The sequence below is a fragment of the Channa argus genome, chromosome 6 (assembly GCF_033026475.1).
Source record: "Channa argus isolate prfri chromosome 6, Channa argus male v1.0, whole genome shotgun sequence".
NCBI classification, from domain to species: domain Eukaryota; kingdom Metazoa; phylum Chordata; class Actinopteri; order Anabantiformes; family Channidae; genus Channa; species Channa argus.
Genome location: NC_090202.1, coordinates 14,596,607 through 14,610,287, shown reverse-complemented (window position 1 = coordinate 14,610,287; position 13,681 = coordinate 14,596,607). Strand labels below are relative to the sequence as shown.

General features: G+C 38.8%; 2 protein-coding genes across 10 annotated transcripts in view; one reads left to right on the top strand and one right to left on the bottom strand.

Moving 5' to 3' along the window:
• Positions 1-47: 47 nt before the first annotated feature.
• daw1 (dynein assembly factor with WDR repeat domains 1) lies at positions 48-10,015 on the top strand. 4 transcript variants are annotated; one of them, XM_067508725.1, is made up of 14 exons: positions 60-515; positions 755-827; positions 1,202-1,346; positions 1,906-1,964; positions 2,066-2,188; positions 2,294-2,393; positions 3,613-3,720; positions 4,323-4,429; positions 4,580-4,682; positions 5,147-5,261; positions 5,515-5,591; positions 7,021-7,183; positions 7,402-7,464; positions 9,482-9,620. In XM_067508725.1, exons 1-13 carry the CDS (start codon positions 476-478, stop codon positions 7,434-7,436), a joined length of 1,248 nt encoding a protein of 415 aa, XP_067364826.1. In that variant the 5' UTR covers positions 60-475; the 3' UTR covers positions 7,437-7,464; positions 9,482-9,620. The 4 variants fall into 4 exon arrangements, with proteins under 4 accessions (XP_067364827.1, XP_067364825.1, XP_067364824.1 ...); XM_067508724.1 differs by lacking the exon at positions 755-827 and having other exon boundaries at positions 55-515; positions 9,548-10,015; XM_067508723.1 differs by lacking the exon at positions 755-827 and having other exon boundaries at positions 55-515.
• The window catches only part of sphkap (SPHK1 interactor, AKAP domain containing), a 26,942-nt gene continuing 21,194 nt past the window's right edge, over positions 7,934-13,681 (bottom strand). For 4 of the 6 annotated variants that reach the window (XM_067508718.1, XM_067508716.1, XM_067508719.1 and 1 more), the window contains 5 exons: positions 13,312-13,473; positions 12,347-12,430; positions 11,497-11,546; positions 10,810-10,994; positions 7,934-9,628 (listed from right to left, as the gene is read on the bottom strand). In XM_067508718.1, the coding sequence (XP_067364819.1) occupies positions 9,476-9,628; positions 10,810-10,994; positions 11,497-11,546; positions 12,347-12,430; positions 13,312-13,473 (634 nt within the window). In that variant the 3' untranslated portion in view covers positions 7,934-9,475. The remainder of the gene's footprint in view (positions 9,629-10,809; positions 10,995-11,496; positions 11,547-12,346; positions 12,431-13,311; positions 13,474-13,681) is intronic. The other 2 variants (XM_067508720.1, XM_067508722.1) reach the window with 2 other exon arrangements.

The window sequence follows — 13,681 nt, the reverse complement described above, 5'->3', positions numbered from 1 at the left end:
TATGAGTGATAGACTTTAACCTGGTAGGAAGGATAGATGATTTGCACAATAAATTTGTGATGAATTACCCTTTTAATTCTGTGTAAAAATAAGAACAGCTTTCGCACAAGTATCAAATATTACAATGTCATTTATTTATGTACCATCTTTAATGGTGGAGTTCAATCTGAAAGCCGCGAGATGCAGGAATCAACCTCGGGAAACAGTGTGTGTTTATCTTCCTGTCTTGAAACGATGGAGAAACGATTCAAGCAGTACTGGAGGATGGATGTTGTTCCGCTCTGTGATCTGACTTACGCTGTTTTCAGTGACGGCCTCGGGTGAACGTACAGGGCCAGTCACGTTGTACGGATGGAGGATTAAAGTATGTTCATATTGGGCACGTTCCCAGCGCGCACGTGCGTGCGTGTGTGTGTGTGTGCCTCCTGGTTGTCACGTAGCAACGGTTTGTTGACGAGGGCTATGAAGTGGCAATATGAGACTCAAACGATTCTTTCTCCGATATTATCCACCAGGTAACTCAAGAGAAATTAATCTGTCTCCAATGTAAGATTATTGTTGTTGTTTTTTTAAGGGAATGCCACCGCTGGAAACGAATGTTTTAAAGTCTGACTATAAAATTAGCTTTTGTAACGTTAATGTTAGGGTCAGGTAACTCAGCTTTGGTTTATGTAAACGCTAACCAAACGCTAGCCGCTGTTCTACTGAATTCTCAAGTGTCCTGTCGTGGTTTAACTTGACTTTCTACTATCAGGTATAATCCTGGAATACGAGAAAGGAGGGAACCTGAGGACTAAGTCAATCGACCTTTTGGATCTGTCTCCACAGTGCGTGAGCTGTAGCTGATATTAGAAAGTTGTCAGCACTGGAGCTAACTTTACTGTGTGATTTTAAAATACTCATTAGTGGGTGGAATGTTGTTTGTCATCTCTTGTAAATATTACTAAACTAAATATATTGCCCAAAATGGTCTCAGCTTAGCACACATTGGCACTTGTTAATTATGACTAAATCTAACAAGAGGAGGAATAGTTTTTGGATAACATAGTAAGTTGATTTAACACTTGTTCACTTTAGATCCTTGGCCTTTGGAATTTATTGGAATTATTGTCCTCAATGTAACTTTTCTCCTGTTATTACCTTTTTAGCTACTGGAAACAGATGACCTTTAGTTTAAAAATTGTGTTGTCTCATTATACAGAACAAATCCAGAGGAATTGGTAGAAGAGATCAGGCAATCAGAGCCTCTAATCACGGAGTCCAGGGCTGATCAGGTCAAACAGCTGATACTTCGACTTCAGCAGAAACAAGGCCAGCAGGACCATCACAGGTTCTGTTTCTTCAAGGTTAGACATTGGGAATCAATGGGCAAAAATAACAAATCAACATAGAAACAATTGTTTTAGTAAGTGTAGACAATTTTGTGATGTGTATCAGTGCTTTGGGCACATGTTTATCAGCTTGGAAGGACTAAAATGCCTTTGGATTTTGCATTCTGTCAATCTGTTTCGCTCTATTTCATACAGGCAGTTGAAAAGATTTTAAATTATAGTATATTTAGCAACATCATCTAATTATAGCAGATTTAATCTTTGTCAATGTTGTCTGTCTACAAGGATGTCAATCTATTTAGCAGTGCGTGTTGTGTAAATAGCAGTTACTGCTTCGAGGAGTCACTAGAGAGCAGTGGTGGTTGGATTTCTAAGTCTAGAATCAGAAACCAAGTAACCTAAGTAGGGCAATAGTCTTAATTTCTGGTAATAAAAGATTCACATGCCTCAATATGTTAATCACTACACAAATATACAGAAAATATTCTTACAACTGGAGGGTCAGGAGGTCCTCCTGGGTCTCTTTTATTGCGTTGGACATTATATTGTCTGTTTGCTTGATCTTTTTGTGCAGGAGCTTAAGGCACACATACTGCCACTGACAAATGTTGCCATTGACAAATCAGGGTCAAGGTAGGTTTATCTGTAAAACAAAATGTGTAACACTTTGGAGTTTAGGAAAAGCCATGGGATTTTATTTGTTGTGTTCCTCCTACGCTTCTCTCAATCTGCAGGTTTATAACTGGGAGCTATGACAGGACATGCAGAGTTTGGGACACAGCCTCAGGGACAGAGCTGCACACATTAGAGGGTCACAGAAATGTGGTGTATGCAGTTGCATTCAACAACCCCTATGGGTAATGGGCTGTTAAACTAAACTTTCATATGTGAGATATGACCATCTGAGACTTTTATCTTTAAATTTACAGTTCTTAGCTTTCTTTTCTTTTTTTTAAATTTAGAGACAAAATTGCCACTGGCTCTTTTGACAAGACCTGCAAATTGTGGTGCGCTGAGACGGGCAAATGCTTTCACACCTTCCGAGGACACATCGCAGAAGTAGTATGTATAACAATCTGTTTTGACCGAAAATGATTAGGTTACTGTTCATGTGTTGACTGGCAGACCGCAGTGTGTATGTCTGCAGCACAGCGTGTGAAACAGAGTGGTAACACTGGGGTCGCACAAGTCCTCTCTCTCTTCCTATTCACCCTTTGTACCACAGACTTCATCTACCAGACAGAGTCGAGCCACCTTCAGAAGTTTTCTGATGACTCTGCCATAATTGGATATATACAGTCTGTATAGTCTGAATACTGGGCTATGGTGAATAACTTTGTCACATGGTGTGAGCAGAACCATCTGCAGCAAAATGTGGCAAAGACAAAGCAATTGATTGTGGATCTGAGGAGTGCTAAGGCACTGCTGGCTTTAGTTTCTATTCAGGGTCTCAGTGTGGAAGTTGTGGAGGATTATAAGTAGCTGGGAGGGTTTAGTGTTTATGAATAAACTAGACTGGGGTAAGAACACTAAAGCCCTTTACAAGAAAAGGAAGAGTTGCCTTTATTTTCTGAGGATGCTCTGGTCCTTTAACATCTGTGGAACATGCTAAAGATGTTTTCTGAGTCTGTTGTTGCCAGTGCGATGCTGTTTGCTGTTGTGTGCTGGGGCAGTGGACTGAGATCGGCAGACACCAACAGACTCAATAAACTGATCAGAAGGGCCAGTGACACTGTGGGGATGGAGCTGGAAACTAACAGTAGTGTCAAGCAGAAAGATGCTGTCCAAGCTGCAAGGGATAATGGAGAATGGCTCCCATCCTCTACATGACATGCTGGTGACGCATAGGAGCACAGTCAGTGCAAGATTCAGACTAGCATTCCTTCCTGTGGCCATCAATCTTTATAACTCCTCCCTCTGAGCTCCGATACTGTGGTCAAAGTTTTAACTTTATATTTTACTTTTTATCTTATTCTCTTTCTATGTCATGTTCTTAAGCACAATTTCCTACTCTGGCATGGAGCATCTGGGATGAAAGCAATTTCCCACCTGGGGATAAGTATTTCTGATTCTGATTATAAGTAGGCTACTGTACATAATTTTTATATCTTTTTACCAGGTGCCTGTACTTAGGTCAAAGTAGAGTGTTGCAGAGTTAAATGTTTTTCCCCTGCTATTATGTTTAGTGCTTAGATAATGAATGTGTCTCTGCTAAATCCTGTTCGGCTTTGTAGCCGTATTGAGTACTATTGACTGTAAAATACAGTTTTGTATTGTTTAGGTCTGCCTGGCATTCAACCACCAGAGTACACTAGTGGCCACCGGCAGCATGGATACCACTGCCAAGCTGTGGGATGTAGAGACTGGAGAGGAGGTGGCCACTCTGACTGTAAGTTGTCTTTTCTTTGCTTACTATATCCTAGTCTTTCTCTTGCTTGTATTTCTGGCATCACATCTAAAAAATATTCATTAATAATGCATTGAATTCTAAGAGTATACTTCTTAACTTCTAAAAGTAATTATTCCTAGATTTAGCATTCTTAGTGCTGATGGCCAGTGCCTCTTGTACCCATGATCTCCTAGCAAATTTAACTCTTTAATAAGGCCCCGATAACGCAGTCCAAGGGGAATAGTGAGTCCTCTTTGATGTGCAGACTACACGTGGGTCCATTGTGTTGCTGGCTGGTTGGCTAGTTCTGAGAAGCAACTCTCTTCAGTGAGAATCTGTTCTCTCTGTTCTTTTTGCATTTCACACTATGAAAAATCTATCATGCCAACAGGAGTTAATTGAACAAAGAATCCAAAGTCCCAAAGTTTTTGCTCATTTTTATTTATTTCAAGAATTTAAATATCTAACTCTAAGGCTAAACTGTGTTTTTTTTAAATACATAATTTCATGTGCAAGTTCATGCATAATGGGAGAAAAAGAAAGAAATCTGACAAAGAACCTTTGACAGTAAGAAATTTTGCTCTCTCTTATATTCCATCCAGGGTCACACTGCAGAGGTCCTCTCACTGTGCTTTAACACAGTGGGTGATCAACTTGTCACTGGCTCCTTTGACCATACAGTTGGTATATGGGATATTGCCACAGGAAGGTCAGAAATCATCGCTGTTATTGCAATGTACTGTACACATGAGTCTTTGCGCACGAGTGTGTTGCTTGTGTATATTACATGTACAGCACTCAAATATTCAGCTTACAGGAGTGGTCAGCTGAGGCATTGCTTGCTTTTTGTGTTTCTCAGACGTGTCCGCACTCTGATCGGTCACAGAGGGGAAATTGCAAATGTTCAGTTTAACTGGGATTGCTCTTTCATCGTCACAGGCTCCATGGATAAAACCTGCAAGGTGAGCTTTCATCAGTCCTGTAACCTAGAAATATGCACTTGTATGTAATTCTGTATGGTTTTTGTTGAAGTCTTTGAAATACAAAAAAGTAAATCCTTTAAACTTTGCAAGTCATGTGAATTTTAGATAGATGGTGCTTATCATTTTGCCTCTCCTCGATTTCCCACTTTCTATCTCTCCCCACCCCGTCTCTAAGGTCTCCATCACTTAGAGGAGAAAAATTAAATTCTAATTCCTTAATTATGCCAAGATGAGTCATGCTCACAAGTAAGAATTATCTGCCTCACTGCAGTCCTCTAGGGAAGGTGGTTAAAATATATACCCACTTAGACAGCTAACAGCTACATCCAAGCATGTTAACTGTGTATGTGATGGTTCACATATGCATGTCCTAGTTTTGTGCTTCCTCCTATCAGAGTGCATGTATACTAATGCCTGTATGTGTTATGTGTATGTATTTGCAGTTGTGGGAGGCAGTGAGTGGGAAGTGTGTGGCCACCATGGTTGGACACAAAGAAGAGGTACTGGATGTGTGTTTTGATTTAAGTGGTCAGCTCATTGCCACTGCCTCTGCTGATGGTAAGACCTAATGAATTTACTTTAATAGAAATGTGACAGTGGACACCCTTTTCTCAGCTTCTGACTTTACCAGGATTAATTTAGTTACCAAAACTTAACAAAACAACTTAACTTAATGAAAAATAACATACATCCATTATATTATTTACTTATGTATATTATTCATGTTTCTATGTAATACTATCAATAGATTGACAAGTAAAATTTACAGTGCATGTACAGTAACAACTCTGCCTATAATTGTCTCTTTTAGGTACAGCACGGGTTTACAGTGCAACCACACATAATTGTATCTTGACCCTAGAGGGTCATGATGGAGAGATCTCAAAGGTAAATCACTGGACGCAAAATGTCTGCTGTATCCTATGAAAAATTGTCTTACTTCACCATAGAGATACCATCATTCTACAACTGTGACAAAAATTACAGTAATAGTAGTGCAATTGTGTCCCTATAATCTATCCAGTGGAGTGGAATGCACAGTAGCATCACACAGTCTCTATAGATTATAGACTCTATACAGGTAGCTGTTCATTGACTATTTTTAGAAGCATGTTTAATGATAGGAAGAAAAAAAAGAATCACAAGGAATAAATTTTTACTACTCAATGTTCTTGTTTGAAACTTTAATCATAACATTGATTCAATATCCGTATACAGCAATACTGAATTATTTTACAGACCTTGTTTGTATTATAGCTGGCCATTGGACAGAACCTCAGGTTTGTAGAATCATCAGGAATCTGCTACAGATCCCCAGTCTGTACTGTCAATATTATTTTGCTGCTTATTGTCTCGTAAATGTAGTGTTGGATAATCTATGATGCTAAATTTAAGGCATTATAACATTTTGCTTTGGCATAAGGTGTGTTTGACTGAAGTAGTTCTTTAATGAGAACAACTCTATCTACTGGTAGCCAGGCTTTGCACGAGTGTTTGTTTCCTGCAAGTCCTGGCTTACAAAAATTGTTTATGAGAGCTGAGAATCTAGGTGTGTTTATTGAAGCCAAACAAGAAAAACATAGTAGAGTAAGTGGCCCTTTTTTATTACCTGGCCGACGTTGTGGTCCTGTGGAAACAATTCTAAAATATAAACTAGTGGTCATGTACCAAGCACCAAGTACAAGAAAAAAAATTGTTTAAAATTTCAGAAGCGTTAACAGCAAACTCAAAATGTAAGCAATTTAAGTAAGTATGCAGAAAAGGTTTGTAATACTGAACTTCTCATTCATACTTTATTTCTGTTATTTCCCCTTTTGTTTTTTCTCCTTTACCTGTCAATTTCAGACTGTTTTTTCCATTTCTGTTCCTTTCTTCTGTCTTTGTAAGTTTCCATTTCCTGTCTTGAGGTTGCTCTTTTGTGCAAAGTTTAGAGTTTAATAAAAACATACTTTGCTTTCATGACTATCTCGAGTCAGCTTCCTTTAATCATCCGTTTCTTTATCTGACATGTGGGGATATAAAACCATTCAACAATAAACTCAAGCTCTAACACAATCAGCTTTAGTACTAGGTTTTAGAATACCCTGCATGAGAAACTATTCACTAAGTAAGTGCCACATATTTAAAGTTGACTGATCTTTGTGAAAGGCTGCTGATGTGGGGAAAATGTTCTATACTTACTAATTTTTCAGTCCTGGTCCTGTCATTTTAACTAGTTCTAGCAAAATCTCTTACTCAGCACTTTCTCTTTCACTTTATCTTGTAGCACAAACTACTTCTGAGTAACACTAACTCTCCTGACTGTCTGTTTTGGTAGGTCTGTTTCAGCCCCCAGGGTAACAGGGTCCTAACTGCCAGCTCAGACAAGACCGCTCGTCTGTGGGATGTTCATTCTGGAGTCTGCCTACAAGTTCTGGAGGGGCACAGGGATGAGATCTTCTCCTTGGTTTTCAATTACGAAGGTGACACCATCATTACAGGTATAGATTGTTTACACACACACACACACACACACACACACACACCTGCCTAACAGTCACACATGCATCTGAAAACCATAAAATATTAAGTGTGGCCCTGAGTCACAAATAAACTGCTTACTAATAAGCCTCTTAGAATTGCTTATATGCTCAATTTAGATAAAAAAAGTGTGTAGTTGAGTCCTTATGTGTAACCACTTGTTTGTACTCTCTTGCAGGAAGCAAAGATAACACATGCCGGATCTGGTACTGACCCTCCCTTTGACCTATTAAAGGCTCAGGTGGGCCAATTCTTGGACACAACTACTTTAGAATATAGAGGTTTAAGTCTGATTTGCAGCATCTGTATAAGATTAACGTGGCATTGGCATCGTTAAATGAACACACTATAATTTGTTGTGTTTGTGTTTGACTCCTCTATTCTCTGATTGTGCTGATGCAGGGCTTGACCAGTTGATGTAGCATTTACAGTTGAATTATTAGTATGGTAATTTTGCTCATAAAATCTCAACTTAAGATTTCTCTGCTCCACATTTGGAATAATTTAGCATTTTGAGGCTGTGTCTATTGGCTGTTATTACTAGAACATCATTGTCACTTTGTCTGGACAGGAGGCAATAGCTTAGCATAAACACAGGAAGCATGGGAAAAAAACCAAAGCGTCTAAACACTATGTATTAACACAGTATATAGTTACAATGTGTAAATAAATGTAGATCCAAAATTTGTATATTTCCATTTGAGGATATTAATACTTTAAACAAACGTAGTCTATGCAAGCAGTTTGCCAGTTTCTACTTTTTATGCTAAGCTAACTGTCTTTTAGCTAACCATTTACAACACAGAAATAAGTCTCAATCTTGTTAAACGTTTGGGGAAAAAATCAATCTAATAAGTCACTTGGCAAATGTAGTCTGAACATAATTTATATAAACTGCATCAAAATTAACCTGTTATTTTAGTAAGTGTGAGTTAAGTGTGAGCTATCTGATATGTTACTGCCCAACTCAGCAAAACCTAAAAATTTCTTCAAATGTTTGTCTGTCTTTAATCTTCATGTGCCCATTATCAGCATATATCAGTAATCTGATATTTTTGTTCCTTTTTTGTGTTGTATGTCTTTGACATGTGCACTAACCAATGTTTCATGAAAGCACAATACAGTAATCAGTGTTTATTAGCTTCCTAGCTGCTATTCAGACTGTCTCCTAGAGTCTCACTGAAGCTGTAACATGATTTTGGAAAAACTGGGCAATACGGTTTAGTGTAAATATGGATAAATTTGTTTCTAAACTACTTATTACCTATACTCATTGCATGACAGCTTTCATTTCACATCACAGAAATTTATTGATGTCAAAAGATAAATACATTCAGTTCTACTATGACTAAGTTTACATCTGAAATTACACTGTGTGCTTTCCCCCCTGGGAGTACCACTAAGTAGAGAAATGAACAGACCAAATTCACATACAAATTCAACAATACAAACCACATTCTGTATTTCTGACATAGTCAAATCTAAACAGAGCAGTCTACTACTCCAAGGTGCAGCAGTTCAAAATCTACAGTATATACAGTACAGCTATGCAAAATAATCTCATGAACAACATACATGGAACTGAGATTCAAGGTCACTACAAAGGTTGTATGTTGGCCAATGAACACAACAAAGACATTTTGCTTACATTACAAATGTGCACTTCTAGGTGGCTTTTAGAAGTAAGTGAAAGACTCTTATCTGGGCTTAAATTTCAAAAGCCTCTTTTACAAAGTAATTTTCATACGAAAGGTTTGAGCAAGTCAAGTTATGGCAAGAACTGAACCTCATTTATCTACTATCTTATACTCATACGTTGCCTTATATGTGTTCATTTGGAATAAATAAATGTATAATTTGGTTGTGTGAATCTGTAAATATTTTTATATTTATATATAATCTGGAGCAGTTAAAACCTGCTTACTATAATCTCTTGAAGGCTAGTTCATCCCCAGGAATGTGCAACCCGTATAACTAAAGTTTGCTCTGTGTTTGTGATTCACTAGAGAAGTGAATCTGAAAACAAATACATGTTTTTTTAAAGGGAAATTGGTTCTTTCATGGCTATGGACAGACTAAAAACATAACATCCATGGAGAGGGTGAGAGCTATAACTTTCTCAAGTAGGCTGATCTTGTTGTGTCTTCAGCTTGCAGTAGAATATGCTTTGTGTGATGAGCAGGATGGGGGAAACAGTTACAATCATTGCAGCGTTAGACGTGTGAAGAAATTTGTGTTTTTGTTTTACTATCCTACAGGGTCTCCAAAAGCCAATCAAACAGGCTGGTAAAAGACCTGCTCTCCACTTCTTCTTTTTCATGTAGCTTACAGAACTGAACCACAGCACTGAACAAGTCCGCAATCTGCCACTCCTTCTGAGACATCAGATGAACCACTCTCTGAAACTGAGAGAACACACAGTAAATCAACAAGAAATAAGGAGCCATCATCTTCATGTACAGTGGCGTTGAAAGGACTTTTGTCTGTTCTTGTTTACATGTGGTTAAATATAAATCCCTTTCTATGATGAAGCCGCTTTTCTGTCTCTGTGAACTGAGCTTAATGTATTGATTTTCTGGTGGTGTGGTCACTTTTGGTCTGCCTGACTGGTCAGCACCCTTAGAAACCTTACTGCTGGAAAATTAAGGTGAGGTTATAAAAGGTGAACGATTGCTACGGTTGAATTTACTTGGGCTGGCCTTTACTGAGTAGATGAAATTCACATATCATTGAATGTGAAGATAACACAGACACACAGAACATACTTGGATCAATCCCAACATAAAAACCACCGGCCCACATCATGTTAGTGTCAAAACAGCTCTGGCACATCGAGGCATGGGGTCCATAACACCGTCTAAAAGGTCAAATGTTATCTCCCAACAAGGTGTCCGCAAAATATCCTTTAAGTCCTTTAATTTGTGAAATGAGTCCCCGACCGATTTAACTTGTTTTTCCAGTACATCTGAGACCTGGGAAGATTTAAGGCCAAAGCAACACCTTGAACACTTTGTCATGTTACTCAAACCATTCCCAAACAATTTGTGCTTTCTGGCAAGGTGCTTTATGCCCCTGCCTTTAGGGAATTCTTGGTGTAACATTGTTTAAGTAGGTTGTGTGTTAAAGTAACATCAACACGAGTGTCAGAACCTAAGGTATCTAAAACTTGTCAAAGTCAATCAATCGTACACTTGTCAAATTTCCAGACTTCCAACACTGACTCAAGTCATTCTGCCTAATATAACCCACCTTACTGATCATTCACTTCACATGTGAGATATTTCCTAGTTGTGGCTGATCAGTGTATAGATCCTTTCCAAAGAAATTCACAACTGTGTTTCTTATGCTATTGCATATGTATTAATTCTCCAATTACACAACCATCCAACCTAGACTATAATTACACGTACATTTGAAAATAAATTGAAAATGTAATTATACAAGAGGTGATAAAATCTCACGTCTTTAGGTACTGGGACAAACTTGACAATAAGGTATAAAATAAATAACAATGACCAGTAATATACTGTAGATAATTTATACAATCGAACAACAGTTAATAAAATTAGCCAATGACTCTGCCAACCTTTGCAATCCTCTTTTCTTTGGACTTTCTGAAGTAGAGTGCAGGAAGCCCGAGCTCAGAGGCAGCAATCCACTGCAGAGCCACCCTCAGTTCCAAGTCTACACATTCTGGTTCGAGGACACAGTTTACCACCACCAGTTCCCTGAGGTTGCTACTGCTGCCTGCTGTCCTCACTGAAGTGCTCTCTGAAAGATCAAAGGTGACAGGACACACTGCAAGAACATTTCTGTATAACACACCTTGAATGTTAACTATGTTGTTCTCACCATCAAAGCACTGCAGGAATGCACACATAATTCTCTATTCCTGCACATCAAAAGCAAACCAGGCAAATTTTCATATAAAATATTACAGTATCTTCAGCTTCATGAAATAAAAATACCCTGGGCTACATTTTGCGTTGAGATAATTCTTGTTGGCATTCTAAAACATTAAACAAAGATGAACCTTGTGTTGAGACACTTCTGGAACCATGGGCCCTTTTCAATTATAGATGACCATCCTTAATTCAGAGAGGACAATCACTTCAATTGAAGTAAATCCATTTGAAGGATTAATCACACAGACCCAGCACATGCTGTACCTTGACACTCAAGAGGTGTCACTGAGTAGCGAGAAAAATAGGGACGTGAATCATGAAGAAGTCAATAGCATAGAAAAGACGTGAGAATCCTTTACAACACTTACCAAATACAACTTCCTTGGTTCCTTCCAGATGGCCTTTTTCAGTATCCTTGCTGTGAATACAAAAAAAAATATCAATTGCAAGTAACACTAGACAATATATCTTAGATTAGTTTGACACTTTAAAAGATGTACTGTGGGGGCTGTGTCTCAGTTGGTAGAGCAGTCATCCATAATCCACAGGGTCAGTTTTCTGGCTCCTGGTCCTCCTGACTACCTGCTGAAGTATCCCTGGGCATAACACTAAACCCCACAGTTGTCCCTAGTTTCTGCTACTTACTTGTAAGTCACTGTGGATAAAAGCATCTACTAAAACAACTACTTGTAATTATTTTACTTTCTTGCCAAGAGCCTAAAGAGAATATTGATACCATTTTCACAATTCTTCTACAGTAAACATTAAGCTACCTCAGCTGCAGCTACCTTAGTAAAATAAAGGGGGATCTGCTAGCCTAGCTCTGTCTGAAGATAACCTGCGTACCAGTGCTAATTACCAGTTACGTGGCACATTTACTTACAGCAAGACACTGAAAGTTGTTCCTTAAATTTAAGCATATGGTACTATATTTACCTCACGGGTAATCTGATGTTGTTTTTAACGTAGGTAATATAATAGATACATAAATAGAATAGCTCAGAAAAAATGCAGCAAACTGTAGAATCTTTTCTTTATTAAACAGAACATTATTATTTGTGATAGAATTCAGAAAGAATTGCTGGATGAGAACATAAGAAAAAGAAAAACAATATACTCTGCAGACATTCTGTCTGATTAAAAAAAATACATTATGGCTATAAGAGTGACACATTAATGAGTAATATTTTATCGCCAGCCTGTGACAGTGACAGTTACCTTATTACTGTGTTCTGAGTGGGCAGATCAGAAAAAGCATCCAGGTCTGCAAGGCCTAGACTGGATGTGCTGCTGGTACCATTCCTTTAAACAAAACAAAAAAAGAGTAAAATAAAAAAAAAAGCAATAGCATCATGTTACACGACATTCAACACAACCACTAACTTGTGAAAAGAACCAAAACTAGGCACCATGATGCAAGTCATGTTGTTCGTTAGCTTGTGATTAACAAATACAGTAAATAGCAGTTGCGGCAAAATCAGATGTTTAAAGTGGGAGAGCTGGTGATTGTTGTTTTCCAGTAGCAAGCCTGTCTGCATATGAGAATGGCGAGATTTGGAGGAAGTTAAAGCAGCTAGGGTGGACAGGCAGGGCTGGAAGCCATACCTTTGTGTCACAACATGGATCAAGGATGAGGTGGAGTTAATATAAGCAAGTAGATGGGGTAGTTGCAAAGAGCAGAGTGTTATGATGGTGCAGACTGCTGTCCTTGCAGTTTACAAAGCAAAAAGCTGGTTAATGTTAACTCCATACCTGTTTTTTAAAGATACTGTGTCCACTATTAACATGTTTTCACTAGTGAACATAGAGGGTCACTAACACCATCTGGAGTAGTTGGATAAAACAAAGAGGATTCGATGAAGCAGAAAATGGTGCAGAAAATGTCGTGCACGAGAGGCGTTAGATGTGACAAATCACAGTCCTACCCAACTGCAGCTTCCTACTGCAGGTAGTGGTGCATGGGGGGCAGACAGCATCTAGCCCTGCGTACAAGCTATGGAGAGGGCTGTGGAGTGAGCTCTCTGCCATACACTGCCTCAGCAGGCGTGGATATTGCAGCAGCAGGGAGCAAATTGGCATTGGCACAAGAGAGCACAAGTTTCAGTAGCAATGGGCCATGGATAGTGGGGTGAGGGTGGGAACAGCAGCGTTTGGAGCATTATCAAGGAGCAACGGTTACTGACCCCTCGCTCAGGTGGATAAAACTACTCGTCTCTTCGTGGGGGTCATCCTCAGGTGTTATATGTGACCAGCTCCCCATGCTCTCTTCACTGCTAGCACTCATAGAACGCTTGTCCCTCTTCACTACTGCAGCCACCGCCACAGCTGGCCTGTCTCTCTCACTGCTGGGGAGAGCAAACCGCAAGATGGTGGGAATGACCATAAACTACTGTAACGTGTGTAACTTTTTCTTGGTTGCTTATTCCATGGTCTTCAAATGTTTCTTCACTTACAGCCTTCATGTACAGTTAAAACTGAAATACACTTTAGAAAGCAGTATTTGGACAGTTTCTGCTTTACAAATTTTACATCTACAGTGATTTCATTCAAATG